Raw genomic sequence first — 24,106 nt, 5'->3', positions numbered from 1 at the left:
GATCCGGGTCCAGACAAACAGGTGTAAGAGAGCAAGAGGGCTTCAGGGATGGAGTATTGGGGGAAACTGAGGTCAGAAGGAGCAGCTGAAACATACAAGCTCCTCTGCTGAGGATCATTCGTTCTTTCATCAATTCCATGAAACTTTATTGAGCAATGTCTCAGCCTGGGAGCCTGCAGAGCAGAGCCTGAGGCAGGGGATTATGCCATTACTCAATTAGGGGTTGTGATGCCAGGGGGAGAATGAGGGGCAGGGCAAGGGATGTGGGGCAGGAAGGAAGAAGGCAACACAAGGATGTGTTATTGAGCTGGTTGCCATAGAGGGTGACTAATTTCTCAGTCTATGAGTCTGCACCCTGGAAATGCCTTGCAAAGTGTGCCTCAGGACCATCTCTTGGGGTAAGCAGAGGAAGGGAAAACAGGTTTATCCACTGGCTCCTGACTCCCATGCATTCTGGGTTTGGCATGGTGAGCATGGGAGCCAATCGGGATCTTGCAGCAGCGTCTATGAGAAGCCACAGGGCTGGAGGCCAGAGGTGGCCAGTTGGGCAGGCATTGAGATGCTGTCAGATTGGACCTGCGTGAGGCTGGCCAGAGCCAGAGGATCTGAAAGTCTGCATGAGAGGGGTCTGAGCCCAGCCCCCACTGATAATGTGCCAGACCCGGGGCAGTGACTAGGGAGTGGGGGTGACCCAGGCAGACATGGTCCTTACCCTCCAGGGACAAACAATGAATCAGACAAGTGAGATTTCATTAAGATTTTGATCAGTGCCGCAACAGGGAAGATAGAGGGCTTTGGGAGTATAACCCCGAAGAAAAGGCCTCAAGCTTCCCTGAGGAAGTGACTCTTAGGCTGCGACCCGAAGAATGAGGAAGAGATGTCCCAGGTAGGTCTAAGACACATGCCTGGGTGGATGGCGGAGGCTGCTGAAGTCTCCACCTGGTCAGGGCCTGGCTGGGGCTGTAGCTGAGTGCATGGAGTCCCAGAGCACTGGCAGGACTGTGCTGGGGTTGGCCCTGGACAGACAGCACCCTTGTGGACATGCAGGGAGTGGGGAGGGGATTCTTTTAGAGATGGTGATAGAGATTGTGGTGCATCCTTTGGAGTGTGCCCTGAAGCAGGGAAATCCCATGGAGCCTTCCTAAGAGACAGGCACAGGCTGGTCCCCATGGGGACTCAGGAACCAGGCAGTTCTCCCAGGCTTGGGAGAGGCACACCCGCCCTTTCTCACTGTCAGACATCCGTCAGCTCAGGAGCCCTGTGTGCCAACCACAGGGACATGACTCACTGGTTGACATGAATTTTCTAGCACCTGTTCCCCATCTATTTAGATATATGTGGGCTTTTCAGGGTGCTGTTTTCCAACATTATCGATGGCCACAGTGCTCATTGTTGAGTTTGACAGCTAGCTGGCAGGTCATCCACAGATATTCTCTCTGACTTGCTATCCCCTTGCCCCTACTCCCCTTTCCCTGCCCTGCCAACTCAGGAGGGTGGCACTCCTGAGACAGCGCCTGCTGGGGGGGTCTCTTTTAAACCACCAGTGCTCCCAGTGACTGATTTATTCATTTCTTCAATAAATCTATCGAGTCAGGCCCCATGCTAGCAGCCATGGATACAGAGGTGAACAAAATAGGCAGGATCTCTTCCCTGATCCTCAAGATCCTACACTCTAGTGGAAGAAATGGGCAATTATCTGTGAACATATGAACAGATATAAATATTCAATAAGAGCGAGTGTTCTGGGCAAGGAATGTGGATGGGTGGAAGAGCTTCCCTGGCTCCCAGACTGGGGCCTGGGCTGACAGGTCCTGTAGATCAGAGAGCGGTGGGGAGTCGCTGTGACCCAGCCCAGGAAACTTTGGGGGAAGATCTTGGAGACTTGAGAGGTAGGAGCTAGCCATGCCCTGTCCACTTCACCAGCAGCAGTCAGGGGAATCCAGGAAGGGCATCTGGTTATGCAGCAGAAGCTGGTGATGAGGTTTGGGCGAAGAAGGACATGGATTTGGGAAGTTGTCCCCCAACCCCAGTTATGGCCATGGCACTATGAACTCTGGTTTCCCTGCCTCCAGGTGGGTTGGCAGGAGTGATGGGAAGATCTGTTTTCAAAGACACACTACCATTGCCCCCACTGTGTCCCGTCTTCCTCTTAACTAGGAACTAGACCTTGGTTCTGGCCTTCATGTGTTGGCCCCAACTCCTATCTGCAATGCCAAGGAAGGCTCCACCCAATCCCACTGCCCCAGCCTAGAGCAGGGCTTTTTGGAGCTGGACATGCTGGGAGCTCACCTGGGGGCAGGAGAAAGAGATGGGCTCCAAAGGTGGACCCTCCCCAGGCCAGCCAGGTTGCCCAGGGCAGTGACTGGGGAGCTCTGTGGAGCTGAGAATTCACCAGGACCTCTCTGAGGTGGGAATGAGGGCAGGTGAAGGCTATCAGTGCTAGGGTCCACTGACAGGTCAGAAGGAAGAAGAGTAGCAATGTTCAGGTGGATTCTTCAGGGGCCAGGGCACAAGCAGTAGGCTCTAAACTCTGGAGAGAGGCGGGCAGGGGACAGGATTGGGTGAACTGGCAGGAGTTAGTGCAGAGGACCTGAGGCCAGAGCTTAGCCCATTAGGCTGGGGTAAGCAGAACCCTTGGGGGTATTTTGATGCTCATTCTTTCAGCAAAATTTGATTGAGCCCCTACTTTGTGCCAGGCTTTGTGTTAATCCCTAGAGACACATTAGTGAGTGAAATAAGCTCATTCCCCATGCTCCTGGACTGTATATCCTGACAGAGGAGCTGGGCATCCCACAGTGGCTTACAAATAAAAAGTCCATAGTGATAAAGGCACACAGGAGCAGTGCGGGGGCCACAGGAGTGTGTAACCGGGACCTAGCCTGGGGGCAGGGGGGCTCAGTGCCTTCAGCTCCCTTGGGCTGTGCTCGGGCAGGCCCTGCCCTGTCTGGGTTAATACGACTGTCAGGGAATGAGGTGTGGGGAGAGAACTTGCAGTGATGGGACACGGAGCCCATGGTGCCTCCAAACTGGTGACCCCTATGGGGTCTATGAAGCAGAGAAGACCTACCCATTCTTCCCGAAGGACAGAGGCACAGGGATGGAGCTTACTGGGTCTCAGGAACTGGGCTATATCCTCTCAGGCCCAGGAAGGGTACACACATCTTTCCTCACTGTTAGGCAGTGAGGCTGCTGTCAGCTCAGGAAACCAGTGAATGAATCACAGGTACTAGTAGTTGACCCATCAGTTGACACTTATGAATGAGCTAGTACCTGTTCCCCTCTGTTCAAATGTATGGACTGTACAGGGTGTTGGTTTGTTAGGTTCATGTCCAGGGCCCTTCAGGGACACAGTGTGTTCTTAAGCTTGGAGGCTGTGGCTCAGCCACAGACACCATTTGTGACTTGCTTTATCCTCTTGTAAATGGCCATGTGCTCTGCGAGCTGACTCAGAGGACACGCTTGCTGGGTGCCTCGTCTAAACCAGCAACATCCTACTCATTCATTCACAGAGTCTCTACGAAAGGCCTACTATGTGCCAGACACTGTGCCAGCCATGGGGCACACAACGGTGAAAAGGTGACAGGCTCTGGCCTCACTCTCCTGAGCTTATGGTCGGGGGGGTTGGAAACACCCAGAGAATCAGCCAATGCCTCTAAAATCACAACCGTGATCAGTGCTGGGAGCGACAAGTGCCTGGTGCGATGAGAGCAGTCACCAGGGAGTCCTGATTTCCTCTGAGGCTTGTGTCTGTGGAAGCGATGATTGGGCTGAGATCTGAAGCAGAAGTCAGCATTCACTAGACAAAGAGTTTGGGGAGGAAGAGGTTCCGGGTGGAGAACAGTGCATGTGCAGCATCCAGAGGTAAGAGAGAGAACATGGATCGGAGGGGCTGCAGGAAGGCTGGGAGGAAGAGAGGAGGGGAGGACAGTGTGAGAAATGTGGGAGAGCCTTTCAATGCAGCAGCCACCAGCCACAGGGGGTTATTTAATTTTAAGCTTTAATTAATTAAAATTCAATTAAAGTATAAATTCAGTTCCTTAGCCTTACCAGCCACATTTCAAATGCTTGACAGCCACGTGTGACCCACAGTTGCCATATTGGTTAGTGCAGATAGAGAACCTTTTCATCGTTGCAGGAAGCTCTGTTGGACAGCACTGGACTAGATAATGCATGGCTGTAAGCAACCCTAGTAAGAATTTTTTTATCCTAAGGGCATTAGGAAGTCCTGACCTACTTTAATTAGCACCATGGATAGGGACAGATTCTAGTTGGAGAAACACCACTTTGAGAAAAGAGCAGAAGGTGAATTCCATGATGCCACATACCAGAGAGGTGGGCGGGATGCCAGCAGAGTCCCTGGGGAAGAGTCCCATATGCATGGCAGGAGTGAGGCTGGTTTACTTAGACAGCTGTGGAAGCAGCAGAGGGACCTGGAGGTGGCAAGGGTATACCAGCAGCTTTCTGCAGCTGTAAGGCTTCCAAGCCAGGCAATGTGAAGTGTATGCTGGGAAGCCCCATGGTCAGGAGCCAGAGTCAAGTTCAGGTCTCTAGGAATGCAACACTGGGCTCAGGACAAGGCAGAGTGGGTCCAACCATGAAGCTTGCCCTTCAGAGTAGGACAGGTGCTAGGGTGGGGACAGCAGCAGGCTGTGGAAGGAGCCCCATGCATCCTGCACAGGGTCTAAGTGGCAGGTATGTTAGTTCCCTAGAGCTGCCACATCAAATGGCCATGAACCACCAGTGCTGGAGGTCAGAAATGAGAAATGAAGGTGATAGCATGGCTGTTTCCTTTCGGAGGCTCTGAAGGAGAACCTGTTCCATGCTTCTCTCCAGTCTTCTGGTGTGGTTGGCAGTCCCTGGTGCTTTTGGCTTGTATCTGCTATTCCAGTCTCTGCCTCCAGCATCACATGGCCTTCTCTGTGTGTATCTGTGCATCCTCTTTTCCTCTTCTTCTTTTTTTTTTTTTTTTTTTTTTTTTTTTTTTTTTTTTTGAGACGGAATCTTGCTCTGTCGCCCAGGTTGGAGTGTAGTGGTATGATCTCTTCTCACTGCAACCCTCGCCTCCAAGTTCAAGAGATTTTCCCTGCCTCAGCCTCCCAAGTAGCTGGGATTACACGTGCATGCCAGCACATCCAGCTAATTTTTGTATTTTTAGTAGAGATGGGGTTTCGCCATGTGGGCCAGGCTGGTCTCGAACTCCTCACCTCAAGTGTTCCACCCACCTCGGCCTCCCAAAGTGCTAGGATTACAGGCATGAGCCACTGCTCACGAGAGAAAGCCTCCTCTTTTTCTCTTCTTTTACGGGCACCAGTCATTGGATTTGGGGCCCACCTTCATTCAGTATAACTTAATTTTAACTTGATTTCATCTGCAAAAACCTTATTTCCAAATAAGATCACACTCACCAGTATCAGGAGTTAGTATTTGAACATAATGTGGGGGGACATAATTCAATCCACTACATGTGGCTTGCATGGTAGAGTGGTAAAATGTTGAACTTTGAGATCATAATGAACTGGGTCCAAGTACCAGCTCCGCCACTTACCAGTTTAAACAAGCCTCCTAGCCTGATTAAGCCACCCTGTCCCCATCTGGAATATGGCGAGGATGTTGACCACCTGGCAGGGATACTGGGAAGATGGCATAGGCATAGGCAGCATAAGCAGTACGCTGAGTCATGCTTGGCATGTTCGATGGGGATCCCAAGTAAGAGGCAGAAAACGGAGATGAGGAATCTGGTAGGGACTATACTTGGGAATCCAATCAGGCAGCTTGTAGCAGGGACACCAGATACAGGTAGCAAGTTGGGAGTCAGAGGCCAGATCTCAGACCCTTGGGAGGACCCCTGTCCTAAGAGAAGGCTGATCGGTGACAAGTTGTTAGAGCTGGGACCACAGACCCAATCCCATTCCTGGCAGGAAGATGTCCAGGTTTTAGTCTGGAGTACAAGGCAGGTTTCAACCAGCAGCCAGGGTATCTGGAGACTGAGGACCAAAAGATGGAGCTATAGCAGGTTGAATTGTTCTTACCCTCAAGGGTGTGATAGAGTAGGTGGGGCCAGGTGACCTCATGCAAGGATAGAGGAGACTGGGAGGAGGAGGAGCCAGGAGGGCCCCAACAGATTCTTCGTAAGTGGAAAGCTGCTTATGGGGATGAAGTAGTGTCCTGGGAAGACCGTTCTGCCTGCTCCAGAGGTTTAGAAATAATACAGAAAGGTCCTCGGTGAGGCAGGAGGGCTAACAAAACACCCATTAGACCAATGAAAGTGTTGTACAAGTCAGGGGTTTGATGTCGTTCAAGGATATGATTGCTGTAAATATTATAGAAAAGACCAAGGAGCTTCTCTTCAAGCCTCAGTTTCCTTCTGTTAAAAAAAATATGGGGTTGGAATAGATGTATTCCTCGAATAGACTTGAAGTTCTCTCATCCAGCTCTGACAGCCTATGATTTTATGAATCATCCTCAAAGAAAACTTGCACAAGTGGGAAGAGCCTGCCAAGATTGGGCCTTTCATTCTGAGTAATGAACTGAAACAGCAAAGGCTTGACATCTGTTCCCATCTTTCAAGGGAAGTTGGACAAAATAATGCCTTTTTCAGGGAAATCGTAACCAACGGTGAAATGTAGTATTTTCTGCCTTAACCAGAAACGAAGTGGAGAACTCCAGCCTTCCTGAAGCCCAAGAGAAAACACAGATCCAAACTCCCAGTGAAGGTCATATTGGCCAGTTGTCTTGCCAGCGTAGGTACAGAATGCTGTAGATGCCTTGGTCTCCCGACCCCATTAAAACCAAAGAGCAGGAAGAATGGCAGGGAGGTTTCAAAGGCTCTGAGAGAACCTGGGGGAAGGGCTGACCAGAAGGCCAATCACCTGTGGCCATGTGATTAGCTTTCTCACCAGCCCTTGGAATAATCGTTGGCTACAAACACCTCAGTCCCCCAGCCGTAACTCTCTTATCCAACTTGCCATCAAAAGTCAAAGGGAGATTCATCACCACCATTGACTTTGAGGTTCTTCCCAAGAATCCACTCCATCTCCAGAGACGAGTTCCAAAGGCATTTTGAGCAATGATAATGACTTTGGAGTGAGAACAGAACCTCCCAAAGCAATATACAGTCAAGCATCACTTAACAACAGGAATACATTCTGAGAAATGTCATTAGGCATTTTCACCGTAGTTGGAAGATCATAGGCTATACTTCCACACACCTAGATGGTAGTGCCTACTACACACCTCAGCTATATGGTATGGCCTATTGCTCCTAGGTACAAACCTGTACAGCATGCTACTCTACTGAATACTGTAGACATTTGTGTATGGAAACTTATCTAAACATAGAAAAAGTGCAGCAAAAATAGTATTATAATCTTATGGGACCACTCTTGTATATGCAGTCCACTGTTGACCAAGACAGTTAGGCAGCACATGACTGGACTTTGAAGGGACAGGACTTGGGGATGCCAAGTTCTGGAATCAAAGGGCCCTCTATATCTCTGTCACATCAACATTACAGAGAATCCTAGATCTTTAGGACTGAAGGGAACCTTTCAGGGTATCTCACTCAGGCTCCCACCCCACCAAAGGATGCTGTCTACAGCCCCAGCAAGAGCTCACTCAACTGGAAGCTCCATGACACCAGGGACTCAGTCTCTTGCTCACCACTCTATACCCTCCCTGATATTTCTTGTTTTTCTGCTTTCTTTTGTACACACCTGAACTGAGAGGACTCCGGGAGCTGGGGTGGCAGCAGCTTACCCCATTCCTTCTTCTTCTGCCTTCAGCCAGGCAAATCCCAACTCACACATTCAGACATTTACAAAAGAAAGAGTCTTTATAATAGGCTGCTCCTCCTCCATCTTTCCCAGGTTCTGAAGGTCATCAAATCCTTCGACTCCAAGTGTCAATGATGGGGTGTGGGGGCTGGCTTTAGAAGGGGAAACATTGGGTGGGCAGTGTCAAAGTTGTGTTTCCCAGCTGCTCCCAGCCGGGAGCACCTGCAGAGCTGTCCAGAAGCTGCGATTCCACCCATACTAGCCCTTCCCTCCTTGACATCTGATTTTGACTGGATTGCTAGTTCCTGTTCTAAGATGAGTGAAGTCAGAGCTAGTGTTAGCAGATACCCTTATTAACAGTTTGATTAATGACCATCTCCCCTGCTAGACTGTAAGCTCCATGAGGGCAGAAGTCATGTCTTTGGGTCAGCTCTGTATCCCTGGTGTCTGTTGAATTTCATGACACAATGAGTGGTTGAATGGAGTTGGACCAAGTCAGTGGATGGCCACCTAGAGGCATTGCCTTGGAAAGGGGTTTCAGAGGGAGGTTCCCCCCTTGCCGAGAAGGTCTTCAATGCTGGTTGTTAGACCCCAGCCTCCCTTTCTGTCCTGTCCTACGTGAGGAAGGGAAGTGATAACTTAGTTCACATTCTGAAATGTAAATATCCACAGAAGCCCCAGGGGCAGCCTCTCAGAGGGGAAGGTTATTAATTAACAAATATTCCAGAGACTGAGATAGGGCTTGGGGATGGAGAAAAGAAGCAGAGACTCCGCCCCAGCTCCAGCCGCACTCAGGAACTCACAGGCACATAAGCAGGTCAGACACAAGATCACGTGGGGCACAGACCACCATTCAAGCAGAACAGAGCTGGCTTCATGGAAGTTGAGATGGAGGCTGCGAGGGAGGGTTTCTGGAAGAGGCAGGATGTGCAGAGGAAGGCAGACAGTGGTGGGAATGAGACTACAGGAAGAGGACATCCTAAACAGTGTGGGATGTGCAGAGCATGGGGCTGAAGGAGGGACTGTGGTAAGCAGGAAGTGGTTTAATTGGGGCCTTGTCGGGGAGGATGCCAATGGGGTCCTGGAAAGAGGAGATGGGAATGAGGGAATCTAGATTTCTAATCAGGAAAAGCTCAGACCAAAGAATCGAACTTGAATTCTTCCCCTTATTAAAATTGTGATGGGCTAAAATTTATTAACATAGCATTCCTAATATTACCCCACCCCCTTCTTTCCCACTCCACACCACCTCCTACTAATAAGGGCCCTGGATTTGCTTCTTTTGTTTCCTTTTTTTTTTTTTTTTTTTTTTAATTTTTCGAAACAAGCTCTCACTCTATTGCCCAGGCTGGAGTACTGTGGCACGATCACAGCTCACTGCAGCCTCTACCTCCCAGCCTCAAGCAGTCCTCCCACCCCAGCCTCCCAAGTAGCTGGGACTACAGGCACTTGCCACTGTACCCAGCTAACTTTTCAATTTTTTGTAGCGATGGAGTCTCACTATGAAATGTAGGCTATTCTCAAACCCCGGGGCTCAAACGATCCTCCCACCTCAGCCTCCCATAGTGCTGGGATTACAGGTATGAGCCACAGCACCCAGCCTGCCTGTCTAGTTTCTCCCAAGGAGGACATTATCTTTGCCCAACTTGTGTTTGGAGGGCTTTTAGGATATATAGAATATCCAGAATGTGGTGAAGCAGTCGAGAAGTGGATGGGAGAGGAAAGCAGAATTAAATAGGCATTATGGTGCGTTCTGTGTCCTCTTTGTGGTTTTGAAAGACACAAATAAAAAGCATGAGCTATTTTTGAATGTTTTTGGGTTACTGAACTGTATTTATTTGACAAAGCACCATTTTGAGAAGGGAGCACGTGGGTTACAGCTTTAATAGAGTTCCATTCTCTGCATGTTTATTCCACCACTCTCTTCTTCAAGACCATGAGCTCTTAGAGAGCAGAGGTTAAGTTGAATTCATCATTGTCTCCCCAGCACCCTGACCTGGCCCTCAAGGAGGGTTAGTAAATGTGGAAACAGAAGAGCAGTTAGTGACCCGGGGCTGGGACAACTGACTTCACCCTCATCTCTCCTCCAGCAAGGGTGTTCTGTCTCCCGCTATTCTGAGACTTTGCTCATAGTCTGTCTCTCTCTCTCTCTGTGTCTGATTTCAGAAGGCAGATCTGGCCGTGGCCCCCCTGACCATCACCCATGTTCGAGAGAAGGCCATCGACTTCTCCAAGCCCTTCATGACACTCGGTGTGAGCATCCTGTATCGAAAGCCCAATGGCACCAACCCCAGCGTCTTCTCCTTCCTCAATCCCCTGTCCCCAGACATCTGGATGTATGTGCTCCTCGCCTACCTGGGGGTCAGCTGTGTCCTCTTCGTCATCGCCAGGTAAGGCAATTCCTTGGCCAGATGTCGGGCCCAAGGTTGAAGGTTTAGGGGCCAGGCAGGTCCTTACCTCCTCAGCCCCTGGCACAGAAGGCCCAAGGCTCAGGCCACTGCTATGCCCACTCCTCTTCCACTCCCTATGGCTCAGATTCCTTTATATCCCTCAGGGAACTTTCCATGACTTGTCCCTCCCCACCCCCAGGTTTGAATCACCTGGTCGTCACCCTGGTCTGTGTCTATAACCCTGAGATGCGGCAGTTGCACCTCAGGTCCCATTAGCAGGCTTGAAGAGGTCAAGTGGTTGCCCAAAGCTGCACCACCTGAGTCAGGCACCTGGTGCAGCAGACTCAGGACATTGAGTGGCCCAGTGGGTAGCTTAGAACTTGGAAAACAGGATGTGTCTATCCAAGCCACAACAGCAGGAGGAACAGTGCCCAATAAACTCACACCATCCCCACATGCAGAAACGAGGCACACATACACACATTCCTGTCTGGGCTCCATGCTAGCAACATGCTTGCACATTTTGTTGTTCACATAAGTAGACATAGCACACCCTTGCTGGTGGGTGGTAGGAGGAGGTCACTAGGGGACAGGTTTTGCCCAGTGTTTGGTGAACACCCAGTGCTTGCCAAGCACTGTGCTCTGCACTTTACAGCCTCCCTTGGAGGGGAGACACCTGAGACTCAGAAAGTCTCACCACTTGCCAAGGTCATACAAGCAATAAGTGACACTTGCAGCATTTGACTGTGGGGGTCACCAAGCCTTTTATCTATGACCCACATCTCCGTCCAGTGGTCCGCCCCTGCCCCGGGTTGGTGGCTGCTGGGGCCTGCTCCCCACGGCTTTCCAGCGGAGCCCTCTGCCTTCTCTCTCCGGGCTCCAGCCCCAGCCCCTGATCTGGTCCTTTTTTTTTTCTCTAAATCCTAACAAAGTGCAAAGAGAGACTTCTCTGGAGAGGCAATTTGAGATCCAACGACTTGGCGTTTTCAGCCTTTTTTTTTCTCCAGAGCCTTCCTTAAAAGCCGCCCTCCCCCCACTTCACTCCCTTCCGCTCCCTCCTCCCACACTGCAAGAGACTAAAGGGAAGGCTGTGAGTGACGCAATGTCCTGATCCCCAGGCCCTGTGCCGCCAGAGGCCTGGAGCTGCTGTGCTGGCCTCGCCCTGCCTGGTGGGCGCAGCAGCAGCCAAGGGCCTTCATTTATGCCTCTTGTCTCTAATGGTCTAACAAACCTTTTAAAGCCAGGAGCCACTCTCCAGAGCTCACACCGTGATTTTAGCAGCTCCAGTGGTCCTCCCACCTCTTCGGGCTTTTCCAGCATCCGCTCAGCCCTTTTGATGTGTGTTCCATCCCCCTCTCATTCCTGGCCCTTCACCAGCACGCCTGCTTCCCACCCTGCCTCCCGGCTAGGAAGGCGGGAGCCTCCTTCCCAAGGTTAGGCTGGGAGACTTTCTAGAAGAGATGGATTTCCTAGAGCTGCTGGAATGATAGGAGACCCCTGAGAAGAGAGGAGAGGGAGAAGAGTTTTGGCCACAGAGCTAGGAAGAGCTTCAGAGTGCACTTGTCACCTTGCCCAGCACCCACACAACACCACTCATACCTCTTGAGATGGGTATAATTATCACCAGTTTATAGAAGCAGAAACTGAGGCTTGGAGAGGTTAAGTAATTGCCCAGAATCAGAAAGCATTTCTTTGGCAGAGTTGGGCTTCAAACCCAGACCGGTCCAAGGGTGGCAAACGCAAGTACCTGCCAGGGCCAAAGGGAGTGAAGCAGGCATAGTGATAGGCAGTGGAGAGTGGTAGGGACTAAGGCATCCTGGAGAGCTCACCTGGCTGAAGGGGGCAGCCGCTGCTCAGCTCCAACAGGTTGTACCAGGCAGAGATGCAGGGCCAATGTTGCAGAGCTCATGATTTTGAGAGAGAGATTTGGATTTTTATGTGATGTCTCTCGGTTTTTCTGTGTGGCCACTAGTTGAATTTTTTATAACACTGGCAGGATCAAGCACAACATATCTGTAGGGTGAATGCGGCCATCTCCCCTTCACTCCCGGTGACCATGCTGGCTGAAGGAGATCTGGACACAGCTGCCCACAGTTCTAAGAGATAGGGCCTGGGAAGGGTGGGCAGGTGTCCAGGTCCACTCTGGGACAACTCCAGGTTGGCACGGGACTGTCCATCTTGCACACTGGCCTGGCCTGGTCTGTTTGGCCCACATCTGGGGACCAGGCATTGCACAAGGCCTTTCGCTGCCACCAAGATATTCGACTTCATGCCGGTGAGGTAGAAGGAAACAGGAAGGGAGCCTAGGGTGTGCTTTCTCACCGCAGAGAGCAGGACAGTTGGCACTCGTGACAGGGGATGATCCTAAGTGCCTGACCCAGAAGGCAGGGCTGAGGGTGAGCAGCCCATCTAGCTCCTGGGAGCCACATTGCAGCCAAATCTGGGTTGAGTATCCCAAGGAAGCGAGAGCTTTGGCCACAGTGGATGCCCTGTCTACACCTCCACACTCCAGCTGGGGATGGAACGTCACCTTCTCTGTGGAGACAGAGTGTCTCCAGGTCAACTTCTAACTCCTGTTTACTCTCAAGACTGGAGAAGCTCTTGCAGCCACAAGCTACAAATCCAAGATCCGCCATTAACTCCAGGTGACACCTTCCCTCCTTGTCCGGCGACCATCCCACTCCTCTTCTCTCCTGTGGCCGAGGAGGGTTAGAGCCTGGACGCTCTGTCCCACTGACTGCAGGATCCTTGTGGCCTCTGCATCTGTAAAATGGGCACCCTGCAGGCTTTCACCTCTCAGGAGGTGGTGAGGACCCCAGCCTGTAACAGCATTTGATAGCCAAGAAGCCCATTCTAGAACCAGTTATTTTTATTATGATAAGCAGTTCCACCCCTGGAACTTCGTCCTGTTGAAACATCACCATTGAGCCACACTTTAGCATTCTCCCAAATCTAGAAAGCCTTTGCAGCCAAGCCCCAGAAGACAAGGCCACCCTTGGGCATCAGGGCCCACAGAGGTGTGTCCAAGGATGCTTTTCCAGCAGAGTGCACCACAGTCGGAAAGAGAGGACAGCTTAAGTGCCCATCAGTCAAGGCATGGTTAGAGATACCTGCAGAGTGGTTACAGAGCATGAGGTAGATCTGGAAGAACTGACCTGAAAAGAGGCTGATAACATTAAATGAAAAACAAAGTTCTTGGACAGTGTAGTAGTATGATAGGGGTTTTTTTTTTTTTTTGTTAAAAGTATCATATATGTCATATATTTGTGTATGTGTGCCTGGTACATGTAAAGAGCAGGACTCGGGAGATCTCATCAGAAATCGGCTTTAGTTTGTCTGCCTTCCACCTTCCAGGGTGTTCAGAGGTGGGTGCTCTTCCCACGGCCGCCTCCAGCAGGGCCTCCCTTCGTGGCCCACTACCCACTCAGCCCCTGGTCCTCCAGCGGCCTGTGCCCCATGGCCTCTCCCTGTTGGAATCCCATTGCCTTCTAAGATGGGAGTCAAAGTTGGGCTGGGCTAGATCTGTCTTCTGCATGGGTCCATCTGGGCCAGGGGAAGCACTGTGGACCCAGCGTCCTGAGACCTGGTGGTGTCTGGGCCTGCAGGCCAGTGTCGTGCAGCAGGGACTTGCCTGATTCCACTGACAGAGCACCCACCAGCCCAACCCCTGCCCTTCACCCTTCCCAGGTCCATCTGCTCAGTTACAGGGCCAGGCACTGAGCTGCCTCGCCCCCTGGGAAGCCCCTCTCCCTCGATGTGGTAGAGGAAGCAGGAGCTCTGGACACTCAACTCTCCAAAGGCTCTCTCCAAAAACCCTTCTCGCAATAGCCTCTCATCTCTGCTTTCTCCATCCTAGATCTCTTCCCTGTGGATTTTAGAGCCTCTAGCCAGTTTGTGGCCATTTCCTTTGAAGATCCCTGTCTTGGTTTGAAACCTTTCTTTAGGATTTCCTATTTGAGGGATCTTCCCGCTTCATGAAAATAAAATTGTTTCCACATGACCACTGGAAATCAATGTATAATATATTCCAGCTTTCAGAAGGGAGACAGAAAAGAGAGGTCACAACATCACACTTAAAGGGCATTGCACTTTAAAAAATGAAACAAAATTCCACTGGACTTGTCTCCCATTCCAGATGTGTCCTCTCAGCATCCTAAAACCTCCCCCACAAACCTGGAGAAAATGTCCACTAGTGTGGGACTTTTTCCGGGGTGCTCTCAACCTCTCAAGCTTCTTTAAACATAGATATCCTCAACTGGAACTCACGCAGTGAACAAAAACTCCCTTCAGTTCAGTCATCAGGACTCCTCTTCCTTAGAAGGCAGTAGGGGGCTTTAAGTAATCATTTTTTCCCTGTCATATATGTATTTGTATATTCAAAGACAAAAATCTAAAAAATTATATAACGCATTGTTCTCTCCGGGGGATAGGATGCTGGAGACATTCACTTTCAGATTGTATTCGTCTATACTGTCTGAATATTTTATAAAATGTGTCTTCTGCTTTTTTCCCTTTTTAAGGTTTTTTATTATGCCCAAAACTCAAAAGCATGTTCCCACTTTTAAAAATTTATATAATGCAGATAGAGCAATTGGCCTTCCTGAAATTCCTTCTGCTGTTCTGATGCCCCTCCCCAGAGGTAAACACTGATTTTTTTATCTAGAGATCCTTTCAGACCCTTTAGTATACATTTGCATATGAGTATACATAAAGCACTGAATAGTTATGTCTTTAGGAATCTGTGTATCTAAGTGTGGTCATATTGTTCTTATTTTCTATTGCTTTTAATACATTGCTTTTAATATTTTTATGGCTTAGATCTTCAACAATATGTGTTGAAGATCTTTCCCCGCCAGCACATCTCAAGTATCTCATTCTCTTTTAGCAGCCGCATAATATTTCACAGTACAGTGTGGCATCGTTTATTTAATCATTCCTTTATTGAAGGACATTTTGGTGGTTTCCAGTTTTTTGCGATGACAAACAATGCTTTGATAAACACCCTTGTGTGCTTCTCTTGGTGCTCCTGTAAGAGTGCTTTTCCTGGGATGGGTAATGAGTTGCAGAATTGGGAGGCTGAAGGGCATGTGCACTTTTAATTTTACGAGATGCTGGTGAATTACCTTTATAACCAGAAAAGGGCACTAACAATAAAGAACAAGAAGAAATTCCCCTGCCCTGCCTCCCAGCAGAACCATGAGGATATTGATACTGAGGCGGCTGGCACAGCTGTGTTTGCTAAACCACTGCCTGCTGGGGCATGGATGCTCCTTGTTTCCCAGGCTGACTGTCCCTCTCCTCCTGTGCCAGATTCAGCCCTTATGAGTGGTACGATGCTCACCCCTGCAACCCTGGCTCCGAGGTGGTGGAAAATAACTTCACTCTGCTTAACAGCTTCTGGTTTGGAATGGGATCCCTGATGCAACAAGGTATGCACCTCTCCCGTGGCCTCCCTTTCCAGGGTCTCCTTTCCCCAGCAGGTCTTCAGCCTCTTTGGCATCAGCAGGGCCAGCCCATACTTCTAGGGGCAGCCTTAGACCCTGATGAGCCAGCAGAAGGTTGGAGACACAGAGATATCCAACCTTCTGTGCCCTTGCCCCAGACCCCCAACTTCCACCTCCACTCTAGCTGGAGCTGGCTCAGGGTCTGAAGCTAAGAAAACCACCCAACCCAGGGCATGCAGGACGCATCCCTCACCACCTGCTCCAGCTGAGGTGGACATAGAGCACCCTACTGGCTGCAGCTGACCCTGCCCATGGCCTCATCACCACACAATCCAGCTGAGCAAGTTGAGCTGTGGATGGAAGGAGACCAGAGGCAGGGAGGCTGGGTGGGAGGCCACTGCAGGAATGAGGTGATAAGACCTGAGCATGGTGGTGGCCCTGGGAGTGGAGGGCAGAAATGCACTAAAAGAGCTTCAGGATACACTGTGGATGGAACTCCGTGGCCGCTTGGCTGTGAGGCTCCTAAGAGTAGGAAGGATCATGGCTGAGTTGGGGACTTCAGCCCAAGTGCTTCAAAGATGAGATACACAAAAGGATGCAATTCTCTTACATCCTCTGGAAGGAGGGCCAATGTGCTTTAGAAATATCTGCAGCTACTCAAATATCTCAGAAAGCAGAGCACCTGCTCTAACTGCCGGGAGTCAGATGCAGAGACAGTAGGGAGCAAGAGGGCAGGCACAGGGAGAGGGGATCACCAGCCAGGAAAGACCCCCAGGAAGGACACCACCCCCTGGTCCTGCTGGCCACAAGCCATGTGCTCACTGCCTCTGCAGGTGGAGTCCCATGTCCAGAGTCTCTTATCTTAGGGAGTGCAGACAAGTGTCTGCCTGTTAGAGTTTCACTGAGCAACCTACCTAGGGGGCAGGCAGGGAAGGGGCTTCAAGGGACAGAGAAAATGTCCTTGTCCCTCAGTCATCTGTGTATAACCTTCACAAACCCTGGTCCTCAGTAGACATCCATCAGCAAATGCCAAACAAATGAGCGAATGGCATTATCCCAATGTGTCCTGGGCACCCACTACATGCCAGGCTCTGTGCTGGGTACTTGAATGAAGGAGGAGAGGAAAAAAGTAAATCTGTCCCACATGCGAGAAACCTCTCGGCCATGGCAGAGGCCAGGGCAGGGACTTGGGCAGAGGTCTGGCAAGCCTGGCAGAATTCACCAATCAGGTGACTCAAATAAGCTGCTCCCTCTCTGAGAGCAGCCCAAAGCCTGCTGGGGAGGCTGGGAGTGTCCGGTTTGGGAGGGGACACGGAGCCTCAGTGGTCTCTAGCAACTAGGAAGTGACAGGCAACTTTCAAGGGAAGTGCCTCAATCTGTCCTTGCTATTAATGCGTGTCCTGGAGCCTCACCTTGCTTTTTTGTCCATCATCTTTGTTCGGTGACAGTTGGGAAAGACCTGGAAGCCCCTCAATGCAGTAATAGCTTCTCCTCTTCCACCTCCTACTGCTATTCAAAGCACTGGCCCCTGATGTATTCTCCGTGTGGTTTTGATTAGGAGAGAGAAAAATAGTTATGTATTTGAAAAACTCTCCCTTGAGTGACTTCTTTGAGGAAAAAAAAAAATCATCCATATCAAAGCAGACGCTTTTCAGATTGCAGGTCCAAATATTCTGGAAAGTTCAGGAGTCACTTGAAATTTAAATCTCTTGAAAGCCAACTAGTTAATTACTTCAGTTAGAAGGTATCATCTCTGCTGTGCTCCACACCTAAGGTTGGGGAAGAAAAGTGATGTATTTCGGCAAAGAGCTTCAAAACGTGTTGATTTTTTTTTCCCCTCCTGCAAAGCACCGCATAGCAATCTTGTATTTGTATACCATTTGTATTTCCAATGCAATTTCTTCTCAAATTATATCATTGCAGCACCACAGTATTTATGTGAGGCTGGGACAGAGGAAGGACAATTCTTCATGTTTTGCAGAATTTTGCAGAGAGGGGAAGTATCAGGCATAAGATCACACTGAGAGTTGGGAGCAGGATTCACTCAAGAACCCAGGGGTCCTGACTCCCAGGTGTTCTTAAGCTGGGACCACATAAGTGGTCTATGGTTAGACATCTGAGGTTTTGATGAGCCTGTGAAATGTGAATGTATGTTGTTCTAGAAGAGCGATTCTTAAATTTCAGCTGCGTCAGAATCATCTGGAGAGATTACTCGAAACATATTGCTGGTTCCCACCCTCAGAAATTACTGATTCAGTGAGTGCTGGGGAGAGGCCCAAGAATGTGCATTTCTAACAAATTCCAGGTGATGATGTTGCTGCTGGTCCAGGGACTACACTTTTGAGAACCACTGGTCTTGGGAAAGGGCCTTAGCTTTCATTAGAGTATCAGAGGAATCCATAACATAGGGGACTTGAGCAGCGCTAGTCTGGATTTTGTAAGGGACTGCCTATATCCTCTCTTCGCCCAGGGTCTGAGCTGATGCCCAAAGCCCTGTCCACACGCATCATTGGTGGCATCTGGTGGTTCTTCACGCTCATCATCATCTCTTCCTACACGGCCAACCTGGCTGCCTTTCTGACCGTGGAGCGCATGGAATCACCCATTGACTCTGCTGACGACCTGGCCAAGCAAACCAAAATCGAGTATGGGGCTGTCAAGGATGGGGCCACCATGACCTTCTTCAAGGTGAGGCCCTCTCCCTCCTATTGCAGCACCATGAGCTGATCCTCTCCAGACCCTTTACTGAGCAGAAGAGGAAAGGGCATCTCTGCCCTTCCCTAACCACGCATGGCCAATGGGTCAGAATCCCCCAGGCCTCAGCCCCACCTTGTTTGGACTAGTCGACTTTGGGGAGCTGTGGTGATGTGGGCCAAATGGGTTGGCCTCAACACGAATCCTAGAAGTTTCTGTGCCTGAGATGAGCAATGTGAATGTGTTATGATTCCTTAAGTCATAAGAAGGAGATAGGTGGAGAGAGGGGCCTGGAGAAGGGGGAAACAGGGGAGGAGCAGCCCAGACACACAGGCCCTGGGGGCTCCCTGCCTTAGCTTCAGATCTCAATGCCATCCATCTCGAGGAAGCTAGTTTGAGGTTGGGGAGATGGCAGCAGGGCCAAATCCTGAGAGGAAGGGAGGAGATTTAGAACTTGAACAAGTGTTTACAGACATTACTGAGCATGTTACATTCTAAGAATGCTGGTGTCAGCAGATAAAGTCCCTGTCACCTGCTCAAGTGACCGTTCTAATGGGTATCTGGCCATGATTTCATTGCTCCTCCTGCTCTGTGAAGTGTTGGCTCAGTGCCCTAATGTTTTCCACTTTCTACTGAAGTAGCTGAGGGCTTAGGAGACTCTGGCTGGCCCCGAGAACCAAAAGCTGCAAAGGTTCTCCCAGAAATTAAAGTAGTAATAACAGTAGCTACTGCCACTGAGATCTCACAGTAGGCCAAGCCTGTAGTAAATCCTGGGCCTCATTTAATCTTCGTGACAAATCCTGGGAGGCTGATACTCGAATTATTTCTACTTTGCACGTGTGGAAACTGAGTCCCAGAGCAGCTAAGTGGCTTGTCCAGGACGCCCAGCTGGAGGAGCCAGGTGATAAACAGGCTTGCCTTCCTCGAAGCCCCTGTTTTAGGCCAGTGGTTCTTAGACCTGGGTGTGCATTCAGATCACCTGGAAGACTTGTTGAAACACAGCTTGCAGGCCAGGCACAGTAGCTCACGCCTGTAATCCCAGCACTTTGGGAGGCCATGGTGAGCAGATCACGAGGTCAGGAGTTCGAGACCAGCCTGGTCAATATGGTGACACCCCATCTCTACTAAAAATACAAATTACAGGTGGCGCCGCACCTGTAATCCCAGTTACTGGGGAGGCTGAGGCAGAAGAATCGCTTGAACCCGGAGGCGGAGGTTGCGGTGAGCTGAGATCGCGCCACCGCATTCCAGCCTGGGTGATAGAGCAAGACTCCATCTCAAAAACTAAAATAAAATAAAAAGAAAGGAACACAGCTTGCAGGCCCCAACCTCAGAGTTTCTGATTCAGGAGGTCTAGATGGGGCCGAGAATGCATTTCTAAAAAGTTCCAAAGTGTTGCTGTGGCTGCTGGTTCAGGCTCCATGCTTGGAGAACCACTGCTCCAATTGTTTCTCGGAAATGACTAGGATTTAGGAACTCTGTGGCTGCAGGCCCACTTATTTATATGTTTATCTGTTAATCAACTGCTCTCAATCAACCTGGAATGGAAGCCTGGCGTATTTTCCTTTCCTCTGGGCTCTGATTCCCCATCACCCAGCCCCTGCCTCCTCCTAGCTAAGCCTCTGAATGATAGATGGAGCCTCTAGTGGGACCTGAGTGAAGAGAGAGGGAAGGGGTTGGGTGGGAAAGCCTTCTACCTCCTGGGCACTGCAGTCCCCCAGCACTCTCTCCCCTCCCTGCTACCCAGCCCCCACCATGTCCCTCTTTGAGGTTGGAAACAGCCTTGTAGTGAAGAGACAGTGAGGGAGGAAAGGAGCTTCCCTCTTGGATGTTGCCAAGAGGGATGTTGGTTGACTTGCTTAAGAGGTCACTACTGTGTATTTAGAGTGAGGGGAAGACAACGGCATTATCAAAGGCATGTTGGGGGCACTATGGGACTCTGTATGTGTTCCCGCCTGAGTGAGTAGGTGAGGATGTGTATACATGCATGGCTTCACATGTGCATGTAGCAGTAAATAATATGTGGGAATGTGCATGTGTGTGTGTGCACACATGTGCCTGTGCACAACTCTGCCTATGTGGGGACATGTGTGTATTTGTGCTTGGACATGTGTCTGCATCTATGTGTATGTGTGCTTGAACATATGGGTGATGCATGTCTGTGATATGAGCATGTGGACATGTGCCAGTGAATGGGTACAAGTGTGTACCAGAAGGTCTACATGTATATGTGTACAGAGAAAATACATGTGTCTGTCTGCTTGGATATCCGCATGGGTATGTCTAGATAAGTGGAGGGCAGATGGGCCTGTGTGTGTGTGTAATGGCCCGCTTATGCATGATGCATGTGTGTGTATACTAGCCTTTGTGTGTGTATGCCTGTGTAATGGCCTATGCATGCATGAATCTCTGTGTGTCTGTATAATGGCCTGCGCATACATATGTATCTGCGTGTGCGTGTATAATGATCCATGCACGTATATATGTCTGCATGTATGTGTGTATAATGGCCCATGTATGCATATGTGTCTCTGTATGGTGGTGGGGGGTCTGCGTATGTGTATAATGGTCCATGCATGCGTACGAATGTGTCTCTGGGTGTGTGTGTGTGCATAATGGACTGTGCATGCATATGTGTCTGCGTGTGTGTGTGTGTGTGTGCGCACACATGCTTGCCTGCTCATGCCTATCCCCAGGCTGTGGCCCAGCCCTTTGACTGTGCCAGAGCATGTCTCATGCATAACGCATGAGCCCATCTCTAAGTAGGGCTCCCGATCAAAGGGAAATGGCATAAATAAGCCTGGTGCAGGCTCATTGCTGCTGATTGGATGTCCTTGCCTCCCTCCATGCTAAGATGCTCAGATTGGCTTCCCAGAACCTAGTCCCAGCTCCCCACTGAGCTGCTGCCCTCAGCATCAAGCGGCACCTCCCACAGCCTCCTCTGCCCTCACCCACCTTCCCTGCAAATGGCACAGTGAGGAGGGCAGAGGAGAGATACAAATGCTGTCACCTAGCTGGGATGCTGGGGCTTCATGGGCCCATGCTCACAGGAGTCTGTGGGTCAGAAACAACAACTCCACACCCCCTGCATAACCAACTCCACTTTATTGCTCTCCCTATGGTCAATTAATTCCTCTTTATGCCTGGCCACATTGTCTCCTGCCTTATTTCAAGTGAAGTTCTCCTTGCCCAGGTTCCCTGTCATCAGCAGCAGCAATGGGACTGTTACTTATGGGAGAAGAGCCTGAATGTAGATACATTAACTTGCCCCCACCTCAGATGATGAGCTAGAAGCCCCACTACCCCCTGCCCCCGCTGAAGGTCCCTGGATGAACCAATTCCCTGCCTTGCCACCCCCTTGCCCTCTGTAGTTGGACTTCCCAATTAGACCTTCCTCCAGACCAGGTGATAGCCTCCTGGTTAGCACAGAATGTTTGCAGGTTAGAGCTGGAAGGAGACCTGAGATTAACCTAGAGAAACAGGCCCAGCCCATTATCACACAGCAGATCAGTGGTGGAGCCGGTTACAAGGTCAGACATTCTGTCTTCACGCACAGTGCCCTCCCCTACATCCACTCTAGGGTCTTCTCCTTGAGAGGTGGTCCTCCCCTGCCCATGAGAGTATATGGCAAGGCTGCACTACTATTGAACAGGAGGCAGCTCCAGGAGGAGCCATCAGATGTCTGGGAGACATTGGCAAAGTCAGCAATAACAGTAACACTTAATGAACACTTTGTGCCGGGCACCATTCCAAACGCTTTACCTGTATTTGCTTATTACATCCTCAATAACAGCCAAGAAGGTAGATTATTATCATCATCTCCATTTGACACATGATGAAAGGAAGGCTCAGAGAGGCTAACTGACTTGCCTAAAGTCCCACAGCTAGTGAAATGCAGGACTGGAATTTGAACCCAAGCAGCCTGGCTCTAGTGCCTATGCTCTTGATCACTGTGTTCATATGGCTTCTCTAAGGACCCAGGCACAGTCCTCAGGAGGCATTTGGGGAAAAGTGAAGCTACAGTCAGTTGACCACATACCCAGCCCTGCACAGTCCTGGCACATCGTAGTTGCTCTAATAATACACGTTGAGTGGATGCTGTTGTTGAGTGAAAGGATGGAATTTAAAGATGGCAGCAGCCAAGTGGCACAAGTGCAGGAGACAATATCGAGGACTAAGAACCGAGCGGGCAGCCTTTATTGAAGGTCCAGAGTGCAGGACAGATGAACTTGATTTCTATGGTTAGCATGTTCCTGGTTAAGCAGCACACAGTCTTAAAAAACGCCCTGACTGAGAGTAGAACTCACAAGGCGGAGAAAACCTGTTTCTGTCCAAAGACAACAGCGGCAGGAAGCGGGACGCTGGGCTCTCGGGGGTCTCTCGATCCCTCGCCCCCACCCTGCAGCCCCATCATTCCAAAGGAAATTTCATTTGAAGAGTTGTCAGGGAGCAGCAGACATCACAAACAGCGTCTCCTGTGTTGTCCTTCCTCCGTCTTGGAAGATAAAAATTAATTAGGAGATGAAAAAGGAGGCCTTTGAAAGCACTGTTTGGCTGTAAAAATATGTAGGCAAAATGTAAAGGAGAACATTGGGAAAGCGTGTTCTTTGCAGGGAAGGCCACACAGCTTTGATGAGACAGGAAGTTGGAAGACAGCTTTTCCAAGCACTTAGACCTTTTTCAGTGCTGGCGGTGGGGGAGCACATAACAGGTGAGAGGGATAGTGGCTTAGGGAAGGAGTGGGAACTAGGGGCCCGAGAATGCCAGGTTCCCTGGGCCCGTGGCCATTGTCAGGCCCTCCCCCTTGCACAGCTTCAGTCCTAGCATCTGACCTGGGCATGCTCTCAGAGAGGTCGCCCGGCCCACCCCCTGCCTCCCAGCTACATGACAGACCCTTCCCTGAGCTGGAGGGCCTAGGAAGATGCTCCTCAAACTCAGCTTCCAGCTTCTCCTGACCCATCTGCTGGCCTCTCTCACATACAGCCTTAGCCCTGCCTTCAAGCAGAAGCAGGTAGGGGGACCAAAACATAATGCCCAGGCAAAATTCACTGTGGTGCCGCCTGTCATCATCAAGTTACATCAGTTTTAAAGTCAGACAGACCAGGATTTGAGTCTGGGGTGATGTCTCTGCTGGTGGCCTTAGGCAAGTCACTTCACTTCTCTGGGCTTCCATATGCTCCCCTGTATGACATAGATACTTATTTTCACCATGCAGCAATTGGCAAGAGGGTTCAGTGAGCTCCTGTATGTACAGTGGTTAGCCCAGAGCCAGGCATACAGGAGGACTTAGGTCAAAGGCTTTCTCTTCTGCAGAGCCCTCCGGTTGGCTGAACACAAGCCAAAGAAGCAGGCTGGACACTTTCCTCTTGCCCCGAAGTTCCCTCCTGGGGCAGATTACTTAACCAGAGCACACTGGAGATGACCAGCTAATGGGCACCCACTTTGTGGAGCTCTTGAGATTATCAAATGGGATAATTCGTGTATTTACCTCACAGCATTACCTGGCACAAAGTAGGCATGCAGTGAATGCTAACTTTTTATTGTTTACTGTTGCAGACTGGTGATACACAGGCCTGTGCAGCCCATAGATGTGATTTGGAGGAGCCACACATCGCTTATTAATATATGCATATTTTTTAAAAACATCAATTGCAGCAGTTCTCAGCAGCTAAGAGGCAATGTTTATCTCCAGTTTACAGACTCCCACCCAGCCTTCTTTAGTTACTTCAATACCCTGCCTGGCCCCTGTCAGCATTTGAGTTTTTACCCCTTTAAGTGCCATAGCAACTCAGCACTATAGAGAATT

The 24,106-nt window shown here is 50.1% G+C and overlaps 1 protein-coding gene across 1 annotated transcript in view; it reads left to right on the top strand.

Annotated features, from left to right (window-relative positions):
* The window catches only part of GRIK3 (glutamate ionotropic receptor kainate type subunit 3), a 238,654-nt gene that overhangs the window by 198,926 nt on the left and 15,622 nt on the right, over nucleotides 1–24,106 (top strand). The window contains exons 11-13 of the mRNA XM_010352665.2: nucleotides 9,939–10,162; nucleotides 15,473–15,591; nucleotides 18,077–18,294. Of these exons, the coding sequence (XP_010350967.1) occupies nucleotides 9,939–10,162; nucleotides 15,473–15,591; nucleotides 18,077–18,294 (561 nt within the window). The remainder of the gene's footprint in view (nucleotides 1–9,938; nucleotides 10,163–15,472; nucleotides 15,592–18,076; nucleotides 18,295–24,106) is intronic.

This window comes from Rhinopithecus roxellana, chromosome 12 (genome assembly GCF_007565055.1).
Source record: "Rhinopithecus roxellana isolate Shanxi Qingling chromosome 12, ASM756505v1, whole genome shotgun sequence".
Taxonomy (NCBI): domain Eukaryota; kingdom Metazoa; phylum Chordata; class Mammalia; order Primates; family Cercopithecidae; genus Rhinopithecus; species Rhinopithecus roxellana.
This window is presented reverse-complemented; position numbering and strand designations above follow the sequence as displayed.